Source organism: Rhipicephalus microplus, chromosome 2, assembly GCF_043290135.1.
Source record: "Rhipicephalus microplus isolate Deutch F79 chromosome 2, USDA_Rmic, whole genome shotgun sequence".
Classification (NCBI taxonomy): domain Eukaryota; kingdom Metazoa; phylum Arthropoda; class Arachnida; order Ixodida; family Ixodidae; genus Rhipicephalus; species Rhipicephalus microplus.
Genome location: NC_134701.1, coordinates 245,431,009 through 245,446,057, shown reverse-complemented (window position 1 = coordinate 245,446,057; position 15,049 = coordinate 245,431,009). Strand labels below are relative to the sequence as shown.

Here is a 15,049-nt window from a genome sequence, read left to right as displayed (position 1 = left end):
AGCATAACGAAATTTATCAAAGAGGCTACGACGACCGAGCGAGCACTGCAGCAACGGCGCCGATACCACAACCAACCAAACAACACATCTCCCAGCCTCTCTGCTTTGACTGCGAGCCGTGAGTGTTCTCTGCGGGAGCTCATTCGTGAGGTCGTTCGTGAGGAGGTCCGAAACCTCCTGGTGACTCCGCAAGAAAATACCGTGGCTTGCGTTGCAGAAGTTGTGCGGCAAGAACTCCGCCAGCCATTTTCGCTGCCCGAATCGCTTTCAGACCAGTGGTCTGTGTGCCACACACCGGCCGTCCGTCAACCCCCTCCAGAGACGTACAACTCAACACCACTGGCTTATCGCGACGTCAGCCAAGGGCCTTACAACGAGCCGTGGGCCCCAGCTTCCAATCCGCCGCTGCCGTATCCACAGCCTAACGTACCTATGCAAACTTCACCGACGTACACTCCGCCGACATCTGCATCTTGGTTGCAAAGAATGCCCACCAGTCGAGCATTCATTCGTAAGACGGACTTGTGGCGCACCGTCGACCACTTTGCTCCCACTGCGGAGAAGCCGGCCACGTTTTCCGCATTTGCCCATACCATGACCATAGACATCAAAACTTTCTACAAACCTCCCCTCGTGCTTATTTCGACAACCGCCGTGACAGCATTGCAGGCCCGCTAGCCCAGCAACCTGATGTCCCGTATCGCCTACCCCGCTCTCCTTCTCCTGCACCTAATTCGCCGCAGCAGCGCAGTTACGCCGAGGTGACCCGGGGCAGATCCCCTAGCCCTCGTTGGGGAAACTAACAGCAGCGACCTTTGGGGGGAAGGTTGCCGCCCGTCGAGATGCTATCACACCTCCAACATCCTCACTACGACGCGATACGACGGATGATACCACGGATCGAACGACGGACGATACCAAGGACAATACGACGCCACCGACATCAACGGAAATCGTAAGCGCCAATCTAGACATTTGTATAGACGGACGCCCAGTAACAGCGCTGGTAGATACTGGCGTGGACTTCTCTATTATCAGCCGTAAACTTGCCGACTGCCTCAAGAAAGTCAGAACAATATGGACGGGCCCGAACATAAGAACCGCAGGGGGGTTCTTATGTTCGCCGACGGGCAAATGTACCGCTCGAATTAATATTGGCAGTTCAGACTTCGTCGCTACTTTCGTAATTTTATCGGAGTGCTGCAAAGACCTGATTTTGGGCATGGACTTCCTGCGTGAATACGGTGCCGTTGTCAACATTCCTGGGAGATCGGTTAAGTTCTGGATGGCCCCAGGTCATGTTTCGGATGAGCCCTGTACAGACCAGCGACGTAAACCTTTGCGCGTCTTCGACGACGACGTGACCATCCCGCCGCGGTCGAGTGACTCGTGGCTGTGACATATGCCACGTCGAGCATTTTTGAAAACATCGCCGAGCGAATTCCAACACTGCTATTCAGTCATGGTTTATCTGTCGCAAGAGGCGTCGTGAACATAAAATGCGGACAAACGCACGTCCTTGTAACGAACTTCAGCTCTGAACGCCGACATCTGACGAGGGGCATGGCAGTAGCGTACATGAAAGAGCTCGCCGATATGACAGACTGCCTAACTTTTGAGAAAGATCATTCAACTTATCTGCCCCCCCGCACCTCTATCTGGTGATATTGGCCCAAGTTTGCTGCCGGCGCAGAAGCAAAGTAACCTGCAGCTTATTAACCAGTTTGAAGATTGTTTCTCTTCAACGTCCAGGGTCCGTCAAAAGCCACTGACGAAACATCGAATTATAACGGACGACATGACCAGACCCATTAGGCAAAACCCGTACTGGGTAGCTCCGCAGGAACGTGAAGCCATCGAAAACCAGGTGCGACAGATGCTTGAAGATGACGTTATTCAGCCGTCGAAAAGCCCTTGGGCTTCGCCGGTTGTATTAGTGAAGAAAAAGGACGGCACCTTACGTTTCTGCGTGGATTGCCGCAAGGTGAATCAGGTGACAAAAAAAGACGTCGACCCACTTCCGCGTATCGACAATTCCCTCGATCGATTACGGCATGCGCGTTATTTCTTGTCGATGGATCTAAGGAGTGGGTATTGGCAGATAGAAGTCGATGAAAGAGACCGGGAGAAAACAGCTTTCGTGACACCTGATGGCCTTTTTGAATTTAAGGCACTTCCATTTGGCTTGTGCTCAGCACCGGCAACGTTTCAGCGGCTAATGGATACCATACTATCGGGCCTCAAGTGACAGACGTGCTTAGTGTATTTAGATGACGTCATCGTATTTTCTGCCACATTCGACAAACACGTCAGGCGACTGCACTCAGTATTTCAAGCTATCCGTTTCGCCGGACTAACACTTAAGCCAGAAAAATGCCACTTCGGCTTCGAAGAGCTTCTGTTCCTGGGGCATCTTGTCAGCAGTGAAGGTGTACGACCTGACCCTGAAAAAATAGCTGCCGTTACAAATTTTCCAGCGCCAACTGACAAAAAGGCGGTCAGACAATTTTTAGGAATGTGAGCGTACTACCGACGCTTCATTGAGAACTTTTCGCGCATTGCCTCGCCGTTGACCCGCCTTACCAGAGAAGACGTCGCATTCGTATAGAATGAGGAGCAGCAAAAATCATTCGACGAGCTGCGGCAGGACCTTCAGAAGCCACCTGTCCACGCGCACTTTGATGATGACGCCCCGACAACAGTGCACACCGACGCTAGCAATGTCGGCTTAGGAGCTGTACTCGTGCAGTGTCAAGATGGCGCTGAGCGAGTAATTGCTTACACGAGCAGGACTCTTTCACGTGCGGAAGAAAATTATTCCACCACAGAAAAAGAGTGCCTTGCCGTAATGTGGGCCATTATGAAATACCGCCCATATCTCTATGGTCGTCCTTTTAATGTTGTCAGCGACCATTACTCCCTCTGCTGTCTGACAAATTTAAAAGACCCTTTAGGAAGGTTGGCGAGCTGGAGCCTGAAGCTTCAAGAATTTGACATGACGGTGGTCTACAGATCGGGGAAGCGACATTCAGACGCCGATTGCCTTTCTTGTGCGCCATACGAACCTGCAACAGCAGAAGATGATGATACAGCATTTGTTGGAGTTGTAAACACGGCTACTGTCGCACAGCTGCAACGAGACGACCCGGAACTAAAACCCATATTTCATTTTTTGGAGGGTCACACTTTAGCTGTACTTAGACTGTCTGCGAGAGGGCTTTCGTCATTTTGCTTACGCAACGACGTCCTGTACAAGATGAACTTCACGTCACACAGAAACGACTACTTGCTTGTCGTACCAACATCTCTAAGGAGTGAAGTACTACAGGCATGCCACGATGAACCTACATCCGGCCACTTGGGTTACACGCGCACGCTGTGCAGAGTGAGGCAGAAATACTACTGGCCAAGACTGGAGGCGACCGTTCAACACTATGTTCGGACGTGCCTTGATTGCCAGCGCAGAAAAGTCCCACCTGTCAAACCAGCAGGCCGCCTCCGTCCTATTGACGTGCCTGTTACTCCATTCGCTCAAGTCGGAATAAATCTTTTGGGCCCATTTCCCACCTTATCAGCAGGTCACAGATGGATTATAGTAGCCACCGACTACTGCACTCGTTACGCCGAAAGCAAGGCTCTGCAGAGAGGTGTGGCTAGTGAAGCAACTCGATTTTTCGTGGAAAATGTGGTGCTGAAGCATGGCGCTCCGTCAGTGGTAATAACTGACAGGGGAACTGCATTCGCAGCCGAGCTATTACAGGCGGTTTTAAGTCTTAGTGGCACATCCCACCGGCGAACAACAGCGTATCATCCTCAAGCGAATGGTCTTACGGAGCGTCTCAACAAGACACTTGTGGATATGCTCTGCATGTACGTCGATGTGGAGCACAAAAACTGGGACAAAATGTTGCCGTATGTCACGTTCGCCTATAACATGGCTCATCAAGAAACAACAAGAACAACGCCATTCCGCCTTCTTCATGGTCGTGAAGTCACCACTATGCTCGATGCCATGCTACCACACGAGTACGAAAACGTCGAGACGGATGCTGATTATATCACCCAGCTTGCCGAAGAAGCCCGACAACTTGCACGCCTACGTATTAGTCGCCAGTAGGACTACGATTTAAGACGGTACAACCTTCGTCACCGACTAGTCTCATACGAGCCAGGAGAGAAAGTTTGGATATGGACTCCTATTCGGCACCGTGGCCTCTCGGGAAAACTCCTAAGACGGTACTTCGGGCCCTATAAAGTTCTACGACGTCTCAGTGACATTAATTATGAAGTTGTTCCTGATACTGCGCACTCATTAAGGCGTCGAAGGTGTGCTCCAGAAGTTGTGCACGTTGTTCGTATGAAACCTTATTTCTCCGAATATCGCAAATGAACTCGTGCGTTTCCAGCGAGTATCAACCACTATGACTATAAAGCATCAGGACGATGCTTACTTGAAAGGGAGGCTAATATTACGGCTAAAGGCCGGGCAAGAGGACGACGAAGTGATGAGCGTGGGCTGCACCCACGGTTGCTCCGAGAAAGACGACATCGAAGCGGCTGCTCCTTTGTTTTGTCAATACAGACCTTGTCTTTCCTGGTCGCACCCGCGTCCTGTACCCTTTTATTTTTCACGTCGTGACAATATGTTGGAGGAATCAACAAATCACGTTAGTCACACACTGGCAAATGGCATTCAACCGAATGGAGATTACCCTGGATACAATGTTAAAGAGTATGTGCTGTGGCACACAGTTGCACATACTTTTGCTGTACAGAATTATTGAAGTGATTTTTTTCAACTTGATTGACATTTTTTTATTATAGGTACAAATACTTAAAATATTGAGAAAATTTAATACATTCTGTTTCTTTTGTGCTTTTTCAAACGGTTGCAGCATTTTTTGGAGGCTAATTTTGTGATGATTATTTGCCTGTCAGCTCAGCAGCACCTGGCAACTCTTGTGCGTGCTAATAACACAAATTTAGAAATTAGACATTCCTATATTCTGCACAGTAACAAAAAAGCTTTGAACACACAAAAATAAAAAAAACTAAATGAACAGCATTTCAGTTTAAAAGGGCCTAAACATTTTCATTTAGCTGTTCTCATTTTAAATACTTGGACACTGATAGCACCAGGGCTCAAGCACCCAAAGTGTCAGAAAGACACCATCTGTAATAGCGACAGTTGCACCTACTTGTTACATTAAGTAAATGCAAACGTTTGGGTGGGTGAAGTGCAGCGCATAGCAAGAGTGACAAAGGCCAAGCAGGTATCACCTGACAGCACCATTGCACGCATAAAAATTTCAGACTACCTATTTATAAGCAAACAGCACAGCTAAAATTTTCTCGTGGCACTTCATGGTGCAAGGCCCTCTCGGACTGAAACACAATTGAAATTGCTGCGGCAATAAATTGACATTGCTGCGGCAATGAATGAACTAACCCCATATCGCTCCGCTGCTACTTCCTCCAATGGTCGACCTTCGTCGGCAGCTTGTTCACGTATCCTCTGGTAGGCACGCTTCAGCCACCTAAGGCCTCCATCACCAACAGCAGATGCGACTAGAGTTGGCCCCGCTGACTTGGCTTCATCTTCCTTGGGCAGTCCGATTCCGCCTTCTTTCCAGTATGGGTTCAACTCGCGCTCATGCTGGCCGGGCTAAAGCAAAACAAGGTGTTACCAGTGGCAGTCACAACATGCAGAGGATGTCTGCTCTCACCTACCACCCTACAAGCAATTCCCACTTATATTTCAGCAGCTTGCAGTCGAGTGCCCATCAACTTATAGGAAATATTGTCCTTTACCATGGCATCGAGGCACATCTAATATGAGAACAAGAGAACATGCTGACATGCCCTGCATATGCCTGTTTTGTTTTTTTTTTTAACAGTAAAAAAAGAACACTTTCGCATGACAGAAACCGCACTCTTGCTGCAAGAAGGTGCTTGGTAGGCCAGAAAGAATGCAAAAAGATAAGATTGGTGGTGATGCCTTGTTCTAATTTCAGCACCAACTCACCACGATGTCTACTTACCATGAGGGTATCCACAACAGCATATAAATATTTTTTACTGGCAAAGAGCTGAGTACACTGAGTTCAAGAAAACAAATCTGAGTTCATAAATTGGCAAGATTTAGAAACACTTACAGGGCCAACATGGCCAAAATACAAAATTTAGTTCCGAGATACGTGGTGGCATGACATTAAAAAAAACTGCTCTCTAATATTGCTTTTTACGGTTAGTTTATAAATTTATAATGTTTCAAAAGAAGTGTTTGTGTGTGTGTCCTCAAGGAATAATTTCTCGGACTAAACCGATCACATGCTTCACTTCAATGCACCCGTTTAAGTTCAGGCGACATATGTGGTGTTGTAGCTCTTTTGTTTCTTTGTACAAAACGTGCTCCCTACCTCACACATCACATTGATTTGCTGAAGATATTTCAACAGAAGCAAGGCATGTCGTTGCGCTAGTCAGTTCACATATTCAGCAAAAATCGTAAAATGCAAAAAATACAGGATGCAAAACAGAACCACCGACGCACATGCAGAGAGCAGGACCTACAGCTGAATTTATTTTGTAGAACTTATAAATCCTCCTTCATGAAATAAAGTCAGTTAGGAGTTTTACACTTTGTCTCTACGTCTGTGGCTGACAATTTCTTCCTGTACATGCGTTTCGCGTATTTTTCTCTTCGTGTGTGCATCTGTGTTCCTGCATTACATCCCGTCTTCTTCAAGCAATTTAAGATATTTTTATTTTCACCATTTTTGTGGACCAATTGTAACTTGATAACCATGCAGTGAACCAGAAAGCATGACAAAAGGTATAAGCAGGTACAAATTGTCAGCCACAGCATATTGGTAACACCTATGAAAGCTAGCTTGCACTAAGGGCTTAAAGGTAAATAATTTAAAGTACATTCCAGTGGCAACACAATCATGTGTGTGTTGGATACTGAGCATAGGTAAAACATCAAGCAGCATCATTAAAATAGTACCAGATATATTGCAATTATGCACCCACCTCATAAACAGTCCTTAAAGTCTTTTCCTTCTGGCCAGACCCGCCTGCCCTCTCACCTCTTCTCTGCGCTCTGTGATCCTTTGCCGATATGGTTGGAATGACATCTTCGAAGTTCATCCATGCGTCTCTCTGCATTGAATGATGAGACGCATTCTTCTTGAATAATCATCACAATAATATCAATGAAAATTTGCGAGTGACAAGGCTGCAATGTGGTTTCAGTCAACGGCACCATGTGCTGTTGTGCCCTGGTACTGAGGATGTTAGGTGCAGAATGTCTGTGAAGGCCAAGCTAAAACAAGCTTCCACATTACTTTAGATGCTGGATAGCAGACAAGTGCGCTCATTCATGGCTGTAGTGCCTGCACTAAAGTGGGTTACATGCATTTATTTGGTACCCTTCTGGTATTCTTACTGCACACGCTTTGCAGCAAATGCCTCGAATTAAAAACGAAAAACGCTAAAACAGATACTGTCATCCACACTACACAAACACTTCTCAGTTCTTCGCGTGCGTACGTGTGTTTCGATTGAGAATAAAGCTTATGCATTACCTGAGCGGCTTTAGAAGTATTGTCTGCTTTTCTGTCCTGTTGTTCAGTAGAACGAGCTTTAGGCGGTGCCTCCGCCCATTCATCGCTGCTACCACTGCTGCTGCTGGAGTCCTAAAAGATGTGAAACAAGTTTGTGCTTTGATTCATTGCAACGGAAGGGACGTTTTCGCGTGTAATAAGCTCACCGATACGCTTGACACTTTTTTTGCTTTCGAAGATCGCTTTTTGTGCTTTTGCTTCTGCTTCTTTTTCTTACCCTGTAGACAGTACAGGTGGGTCAGAACATATGTACCCGGTATTCGTGACAGTCGACAACATACCCGAGCAAAAGAATCCATTATCTTCTCGCTAGATCCTCGGGAACTGCGTTACTCTTTCCAAGCGAACAACACATGCCGATTACGGCGCAGATATCACATCCGTGAAACTCATTGGCACAATTGTCAAAATTCACACTTGAGGTAAAAAGACGAGACACTGAGCAAGTTTAATGCTGCGCATTGGACAACATCGGTCACATCAAAGCGCGCACTTTTAGCAGTATACTTATCACGGCTTCGTAGACGTCTCTTGTTGGCTTCACCACGCTTCACACTGGCCGCCTTAGTAGTAAGTACCATGACCTACTACACTCCTGACCTGTTCAGATAGCGGGGTTCCTATGGGAGCGCGTGTCCCCGCTCTCGTTCAATCGCTCGCCGTAGGTGGCGCTACCTATAACCTGTTCGTCTGCTACTTTACGGCTGTTTGGACGGCGCTAGAGTAAGAACGGCTGCATTCCGTGATGAACAGCCGGCATATATGTGACTATTTTTTCACTTAGATGACTGGTCAAGTAAGCTGTTCAGTGTGACGAAAAATTTATTGCACACTGGTGGACAAATGCGAGAATCCGTAGACTTACATAGTGTAGGACAGCATATGTGATGTTGCGTCCATTTAATTGCAAAGAATTTGTGAATGACTTTTGAAATATTTGTTTCAAAATTATTTTTCATTAGTGCATAATAATTACGCAATATGAGTGCTCTGTTGGCCGAAATATGACCACGAACACTCAAGCTGACGTCAGCGAACAGGTGCTGACTAGCGCCACAGTGCTCCTAAGTTACGGCCCTAGCGGCAGAAGGTATGAACTAGAACGTGGGCGCTGGAAGAGGTGCTCTCTGGGCAGGTCAGGAGTGTAGTAGGTCATGGTAAGTACACTATAGCAACGGCTTATTGAGTGGCTCACTTTGGCTCACTGGCTTGCTTTCCAACGTTTCTGTGTGTGCGCGCGCGTTCTGCGTCGACTCTAATGACACTCTATGTGGTCGTTGCTTTAAGTGCTGCCTCACTCTGAATCAGTGAAACGTTCAACGCGCCTTTACACAGGTCTTGTTGTGACAGCTAATCTGTTTGCTTCATTACCGACGATGGTAGAGCGACCTGAGGATATCAACTTGCCTCTGTCTGTCGTTACGCGTATCGTCAAGGATGCCCTTCCCGATGGCGTCAACGTTTCGAAGGAAGCACGAGCTGCTTTAGCTAAAGCGGCGAGCGTCTTTGTCCTCTACGCCACTTCGTGCGCAAACAACATTGCGACGAAGGGCAAAAGAAAAACTGTGACCGGCTCCGATATCATATCGGCGATGGAAGAAATGGAGTTTGAGAGTTTCATCGACACACTCACTGGGAATTTGGAGCAGTTCCGCCAAGGAAAAACGAAAAAGGACGCGAACCGAGCCAAGAAGCTCCAAGATGCTAGTGACGCGGTCTCCGCTGGCGACGCTGAGATGGGGGATGACGGCGACGTCGATGCAGGTGACGAAGATGCGAGCTGAGAATCGGAGACTGAGAACACGCAGCTGTGCGATGCCGTTAACCGTGCTGCACCCACGTTGGAAACGGCATTGTCGTTCCGTCTGGAATCCGTGCTGCCGACCGACATTTATCTCCGCTTGTTCCATGACTAAGCTGCAAGTGATTGCCATCGCCTTGTGCTTGTCAGTCGCTGTTATTGCTATTACCACTGTTGCCCCCAATTTTTTCAGAAAACGCAGCGACGCGAAGTGCATGGAGCTCAGTAATGATTTGTTAGCTGTAACTTGCAAGCCTGCTTGTTGTGTCCTGTTGCTGTACTTAGACCCTGTGCTGTGGGCTTGTTAGTTTACATCTTTAATAAATGCTTGCTCGCAAAATTAAAAAAATAAACGTAACGAAATTCAGAAAGGACTGAAGAAAAGATGGTCTTTGTTTTCTTGCTTTGTGTAAAGAACACATAAGCGCGCTTTGAAAAAAAGAAACGAATATTAGGGATTCATTTGTTGCCTGTGCAACAGGTAAATAGTCATACAGGATTCCCAGACTGATGTGTGCAAACAACATGGCTTCCCTAGCAGACAATACAAGGAACTTCCAGGAACTCGCTAATACCCTAGATCTAGACAATAGTTTTTAGCACAGGCAAATTTCGAACTGTTATTTGTAGTTTAAAAATACATACTAACCAGATGTAGAACTGTTATTTGTAGTTTAAAAATACATACTAACCAGATGTAGATACAACAGCAAGTAATTGTCAACAGAGGTCATGTTTCAGTGAAGAAGAGACCTATGTAAGCATGCGCCAAGATATTGTGAAAATAAGGGCAAGATAACATTCAGCTTTAATGTCAGAGCACCTTGAAGTTATAAGAAATACATGGTTGGGGGAGGGGTGCATAGAATTTAGGAATTTAGTGCTGCCACCAATGTTTTCAGGTGTAGTTTTGTGCTTAAAATCAGGTCCTGAATTGGACAGAAGTTAACAAAATGTCAGTGGGCCAATCAGCATTAAGGGTATGTGGAAAACCCACAAATAAGGCAGTGAAAAGTGATCTGGGCTAGGCTTCTTTAGATGTGACATAAGGGCAGAGCAGTATAAGTTCTGAAAAAAGACCCAGTAGCTCCAGCGAAAAAAAAAATGGACAGCTGAGGAAGAGGTTCATTATGAGAGATAAGCTGAGAGGTTGGCCTGAATCAATTTTCTGAACTGTTACTCAGCGTTAGGTAAGGGAAGAGGGTGGTAAAGAGAGAAGGTGTTGAAGATGAATGCAATGCTGGATCGGAATCTGAAAAAAAGCTCAAGGAAGTTGGTAACAAACTACAGGCTAATTGAAGGTATTAATCAGACGTGAGAAGTTTGTGATAGGCTGCATTTCTTGGTAACGTAATTAATCAGTTACTTTTATTTTGCAATATTGTGGCCACTTTTTTTTTAGTAATCAATAACACATAGCCAGTTGCTTTATTGGCTACTTGAAGCTGTGTTGTGTTGATGCCCAAAGCACGAGCATCCATTACCTGCCCAAAGCAGGTAATGGATGCTGTAAAGGCCACTTCAGCCTGAATCTTCCGAAGAACTGTGTCAAATTTATGGGAAAGAAAGCATACATATCAGACAGCTTAGGCACTTACTTCAATAACAGTAAGCGATCTCTTTATAGCTTTGTAGTGTCTTTTGGAGCCTGCTTGGATTTTGTCTTCTGCAAGGCTTACTTTCAAACAATTTTCATGCCACTTCATGCAACGACTCCATTTTGTGGAAGTTGGCCCAATTGTTTCTGCCGCCACCCATATCCTTTGCACAACGTACTGGACAAATGTCCACAGTAGAACGCCTAGAGGCTAGAAGTCTTGCACTCATTCTATTTGTACCACTGAGCATGACAGTTCTGGAAAAATTATTCACTAGGAGGAAGACTCGGGAACCTTTGCGGCCTTTGAAAGTGGCATAGAGCTGCATGGGAAAGATAGTATGAATTGAGTAGAACAAAATTTGTAAAGGCAGATCTACTTTCATTTAAACATGGTGCCTGGAAATGCCCACAAACAATTATTTGTTTCAAGAGTAACATAATTTCCAAAACTCATCCACAATCTGGCTTATCATAAGAGAGTAGAAAGAAATATGTAAAGAGAAGTTGCTTTGAAAGAAATAGATATTTAGCAAATACTAAATCAAAAGAATTATCATTTAAGTTGAATGTTTACCCGTTCTCAAATTAATGGTTTCATCGTACCAAGAACTTTTTTTTGACATGCCCAAAACATTCATTAGAATGAGCGGTAAAACAAGTGCAGAATAGCTTTTGTAGATGTCAATTTTTACCTCTAAATAAAAACATCATGTGCTCCGAAGCTTCAATTATTATCTTGTTTCCTCGTGCGCTCCTGTTGTCTTGCAGAAACTTGATCCTAATCTGGCTACATTCGTCAAGTTGGGAACTTAACACAAAAGGTGTAGTGTGCTTTGTTTGCATTTGCATTATCTCGTCATAACAATGTGATGACTGTATGCATTGGTGAATGCTAGGGGCTAAGCCAGAACTTCCTTAGCAGGAGAAGGGGTCAACCACTTCTTAACATGTGTCTGTCCCTGCATTAGTATGTGTGTGCATAATTATGTATATGCGAATTACAAAAAACCCAAAGGGTGGGGGGGTGGGGGTAAGTGAATCAGGTCCTCGCTCGCTGGCTACGCCTGTGGTGAATTGCAAGCCGACCCACAGTCAACACAGCCTATGGAAGTTCGCATCAGTCCTTGGTGCTTTTGCACTACAAAGAATTTACAGCTCATGTATAGAGTCGGAACGATAGAGGCCTGTGCACTGTGCGAGGTTAGCGTACATTAAAAGCTGCCAGATTGTCGAAATTTCCGGAGCCCTCCACTATAGCGTGCCTCATAATCATATTGTAGTTTGCAAACGTAAGACCCAAGAAAATGTCATTATATTACAGCTCTTATGTTATTTAATTCCCTTCGAGAAACAGGGGCTTAAAAACAGAGACTCTTATTGAAATACTCAACAGCTTGTAACCTCCTTTCTATAAAAAAAATCCTGTTTCTCATGCCAAGTTTGAACAAAGTGCAGAGCTGGGTGGCCTTCTTTGTTTCTTTTTATTTTTTTCTTCCTCTCCTTTTTTTCCTCATACTGGTTATTGGGCATTTTTCTTTTTATTGGTCACTCTTTATTTCTATTCCTTTCTCTCTTTTTTTTTCATTTCTTGCCCTTTCATCTTTATCTTGTTCTCTATTATTTATCTTTCTATTTTGTTCTTCTATTTCTTTCATTCTAATTGATATGATTTACTCTCTCCTCCTCCTTTCCTTCATCTCCCTTTCAGTACAAAGCTATGCTATGCTCTATCAGCTGGCCTGGGTGGCCCAATGGTTATGACACTCATGCCTTCGAATCGCGTATATACTCGAATACCGCTTCGCCATTTTCAAATACCGCCTCGCCAAAAAACTTTCTCGCTAAGAATTTTTCTCATTTTTTCTCTATTTCTTGTCATTTCTTCCCTACTCACCCATAAGAGTTATTGCATCCCACGCTGGGCAAATCTTTGTTTTGGGAGCGAAGTGATGAATGCGATAGCAACAAATTGTAACATTATACGATGTGAGGCATGGTCGCTAACTCTTTTAGATACGATCTCGCGGTAGGAAAGAAAACACTGGCGAATATGTCTGGCTTGGAATGACAAAATCTTTTCGCGTACGTCATCAAACCGTTCCCTCCAGACTAGAGTAGCACATCCAGGTACACCACAGGCCGCGGTATGAGTGTATGCGCCACAGGCGATTGACAGTTTGTATCTGCCCGGGAACGGCGAGAACCGACATTGGTAATCTAAATGCGAGAGCGTTAAGCAAAATAAACATCGGTAGCGTTGTCCCGACGATTACGAAGAAGCTTGGGTCCCAGCAGTAATCGAACCCAAGCATTCTGCGTGGCCGCCAATTATTCTACCACACAGCCAAGCCAAGTCTCGAAACTGCTTTGGAATAATACTATATGCGAGTGTAATATTGATGGTACGCCAGTTGTGATTGCAATGCTGGCTATCTAGTTTTGTAAACTTTATACGCATGTACTAGTATAATACAGGCGTCACGTCGGGTTAACGTCAATCGTATTAAGCGTGATCCGCGGAAGTCTCTCTGTGTTTAGCACTACCCAAGCACTACCCATGCCCGCAAGCACAAGCGCTACACAACAGCTCACCGCTTCTGGTGTTGGTAATACCCATGTTGCGGTTGGCATCGTTACGCAAGTGTAAACAACTGGTTATATGAAACATATGAGACTGTCTAACATGCGTCTGTTCGCAAAATATTTTTACATATCTAGATCATCATTTCGCAACGTTTTGCTCAGTAGTAAAATTACACATTGACCTTCTCTCCGAATGCTTCGCATAACACCGATTCTCGTGGTGCATAGAATCTGCCGAATTTTGATCGGTTTATACATTATACGGGACATGACAGCGAAAACCCGCCGAGAGTACCCATATAATTGTTATAGCAGTAAATATGAATAAACGAAAGAAAGAAAAGGCTGCACCCTCCGGAATTTAATTTGTCCCAGAACATTCACGAGAATAATGACATTTGCACCGCGAGCGTAGTGAAGCCTTTTCGTCAAAAAAGTAGCGTTCGTGGAGTTTTCAGGAAAAGAAACGCTCGCAAAACAAATTAAGACTGTTGCTTGACGGAGAAACACGCTCCTAAATAAGGGATTTTTTTTTTTTTAAGCTTTAGACAACCTGCACACGTGGTAGACGCCTTTAAAGCTGGTTTGTCCGCAAAAATACGTTTATACGGGCAAGCCCACTTCTTTTGTTCCCCTAATTTTGTACGCCGGGGTCCTTTGGATATGCGTGTGAGTGGAATATCCTGAGTGCTGTCTAAAGTGACACGAAGAGGTCGAGGGTGCTTCTGTAAGGCTGAAATAAATTAATCTACTGCTGAGTCTAGGGTCTTTCTTTAACCAACAGTGGTCTAGATTAAGGTGCCGTCAAGTCATCGTCGTACAGAAGCTCTTGGAAACATTACAAGTAAGCCTTCATGAAGTATTGGTACTAAGGAGACCTATTCAAACAATCAAAACAGAATTGGACAATATATTTCCTAAGAATTGCAAAGATCGTGGCAGTAGGTACCTAAATGCCGTTCATTATATATACACACCTATTTATCAAGCAGAATAACTTTCAATTGTCTTAGAATTACGGAAACTGCCTCTATCCATAACAGATGCTGTCATTCTTACACACTGCATGTCTGGCTGTTCTTTATTAACTGCACGGAATACGTCGAATGCTTTAAAAGTGTTCTATGCCCTTGCTGCAAGACATTAACGTCTAATTCTATTGGTATGGGTACTAGGTCATAAAGGTTTAACCCTCAATGAAAATGGAGATGCACTTGCAGTGGACTCACACAATGGTTCCATAATTTCTATATTACCGACACTAGCATTTATCGCCATGGCACGATTTGACAAATTTGCCACATCGGATGACTTAAAAGTCTCGCTTGGCTACATCCGAGTTTTCTCATCTAAATTACCCCAGAAAAAATTGATGGTGCTCCTCTAGAAGGGCAGAAATATCAGTTAGGAGAATACGATGCTGAGTCGCCCACAGAA

General features: G+C 45.0%; 2 protein-coding genes across 3 annotated transcripts in view; one reads left to right on the top strand and one right to left on the bottom strand.

The window, feature by feature from the left end:
• Positions 1 to 8,062, bottom strand: part of LOC119170196 (CWF19-like protein 2) — a 33,821-nt gene extending 25,759 nt beyond the window's left edge. Inside the window, exons 1-5 of one of the 2 annotated variants that reach the window (XM_075878378.1) lie at positions 7,910 to 8,062; positions 7,775 to 7,846; positions 7,590 to 7,700; positions 7,036 to 7,164; positions 5,450 to 5,665 (exon numbers count right to left, since the gene is read on the bottom strand). In XM_075878378.1, the coding sequence (XP_075734493.1) occupies positions 5,450 to 5,665; positions 7,036 to 7,164; positions 7,590 to 7,700; positions 7,775 to 7,846; positions 7,910 to 7,927 (546 nt within the window). In that variant the 5' untranslated portion in view covers positions 7,928 to 8,062. The remainder of the gene's footprint in view (positions 1 to 5,449; positions 5,666 to 7,035; positions 7,165 to 7,589; positions 7,701 to 7,774; positions 7,847 to 7,909) is intronic. The other variant, XM_075878385.1, reaches the window with a different exon arrangement.
• A 797-nt stretch (positions 8,063 to 8,859) lies between these two features.
• On the top strand, positions 8,860 to 9,813 carry Chrac-14 (DNA polymerase epsilon subunit 3 Chrac-14). The gene has a single exon (XM_037421282.2). It carries the CDS (start codon positions 9,005 to 9,007, stop codon positions 9,410 to 9,412), a length of 408 nt encoding a protein of 135 aa, XP_037277179.1. The 5' UTR covers positions 8,860 to 9,004; the 3' UTR covers positions 9,413 to 9,813.
• The last annotated feature ends 5,236 nt before the right edge of the window (positions 9,814 to 15,049 follow it).

What these genes read in the sequence shown, in the direction of transcription:
- Chrac-14 (XM_037421282.2), top strand. Translation starts at nt 9,005, where the DNA reads ATGGTAGAGCGACCTGAGGATATCAACTTGCCTCTGTCTGTCGTTACG.